This window comes from Gregarina niphandrodes (genome assembly GCF_000223845.1).
Source record: "Gregarina niphandrodes unplaced genomic scaffold scaffold00043, whole genome shotgun sequence".
In the NCBI taxonomy this organism is placed as follows: domain Eukaryota; phylum Apicomplexa; class Conoidasida; order Eugregarinorida; family Gregarinidae; genus Gregarina; species Gregarina niphandrodes.
This window is the reverse complement of record NW_011645811.1, coordinates 22,377-23,751: the sequence shown is the minus strand read 5'-3', so window position 1 is coordinate 23,751 and position 1,375 is coordinate 22,377. Positions and strand designations below refer to the sequence as shown.

At 54.8% G+C, this 1,375-nt stretch overlaps 1 protein-coding gene across 1 annotated transcript; it reads left to right on the top strand.

Moving 5' to 3' along the window:
- Positions 1–28: 28 nt before the first annotated feature.
- Positions 29–328, top strand: GNI_151620 (hypothetical protein; the record flags this gene model as incomplete). Its single annotated transcript, XM_011134487.1, has 1 exon — positions 29–328. The coding sequence occupies one exon, from the start codon at positions 29–31 to the stop codon at positions 326–328; it is 300 nt and encodes a 99-aa protein (XP_011132789.1).
- Positions 329–1,375: the final 1,047 nt, after the last annotated feature.

The following is a 1,375-nucleotide window of genomic DNA, read 5'->3' as shown; positions in this document are numbered from 1 at the left end:
AGAATGAAAATATCCCCATATTAGAGAGATGCGTGGACCACCTGAGTGCATCAACCGGCGCGATGCTCAACTCGAGCTCGTGCTACCGCAGCTGAGAAAATTGATTCTCCAACCTTATCTTCAGATGTTACGCGCAACCTTGCCACGTACACTACCTAGTAGCTTCGCTGATAAGGACGATAGCGTATGTGGTGTTGTGGACAGTAAATGTCAGACTGAGTTCAAAGGCGACAAAGGTACGGTTGAATCGGGGGGGTTTGACGCACGCACGGAGGACGAGACGGCAACGAAGATCGAGGCTACGTGGCAGGTAGCGTTATGGAAATGACAGCTGATTGGCTTGGGGTTGCGGTCATGTTCGGATCCAAAGGTCCCAGGTTCGAGTCCGTAACAGTAATCATGTGAATCGAGTGGGGGCAGTTCGCCGGTCTATGTGTACGTAGACAGCTGTACGTCGGCAGACGTTGATGAGAACGCTCGTTGACGGCACCTGGGAGGCTCACGGTCCCCCCAAAGAGCGTATTGTGGCGTCTGACGGGCCGAAAATTGGTAAAGGGGAAAGCGCCGGCTTCACGGCTGGGAAGGGCGGTCGCTGATGCCACTCCCGTGGTGCACGGTTACTGGGAGAACGCAGCGGTGGCCGAAGACTGCCCACGGCCGACGCAAGTACCCGCGGAGGCCACCTGAGTGAGCTATGGTTGGCAGCCGGACTATCAAGGAGCATGTGACTTGACCACGGTTATGACGAGTTCGAGATTACGACACGCCGCTGGTTTAGGGTTGGTTGAAGTACTAAGAGACGGCACAAGAGACATGGTTGTCTCGAGTACGTCGGAGTAGAAAGTGTCCGGTGTGCGGTTGCATGTGAGCGATGGATGGCCCGAGTGGAACGGCTTGGTAGCTGTGAGTAGTTTCGTACGACGTTGTTGGAAGTGTCGGTGGACGTATGTCAAGAGATACCCACTGGCAGACAAGATACCGTACTGTAGTGAGTGCTGAATGATGGTGGGATTGGGAGGAACGCAGTCAATCCTGCATAGTGAGCATGCCCCGGCACAGTGTGGCTCACTGCCAGTGACGGAGACAGTAGCTGTCACAAGTAGGTGACGAGACAGACCAAATGAAGTTCGCAGTACACGAGCAGCCGTCGGTTCTCAACCTACTGGGGAGGAAGGAACTATAGCAGTTTGGTTTGGCGAAGAGAAGGTCTAGGGCGAAGGCTTTGGTCTTGGCAGCGCAATTAGGCGCGGTCGATGAGCAATGGCAGGTGTAGGAGGGGCGTAGGGGGACTCGACGGTGACATGAGTGAAGGAGTCGTGCTTGGGGACTAACAATCAGCCATACAAAGCGAGGATAAGACATCTCGAGCCAGAGT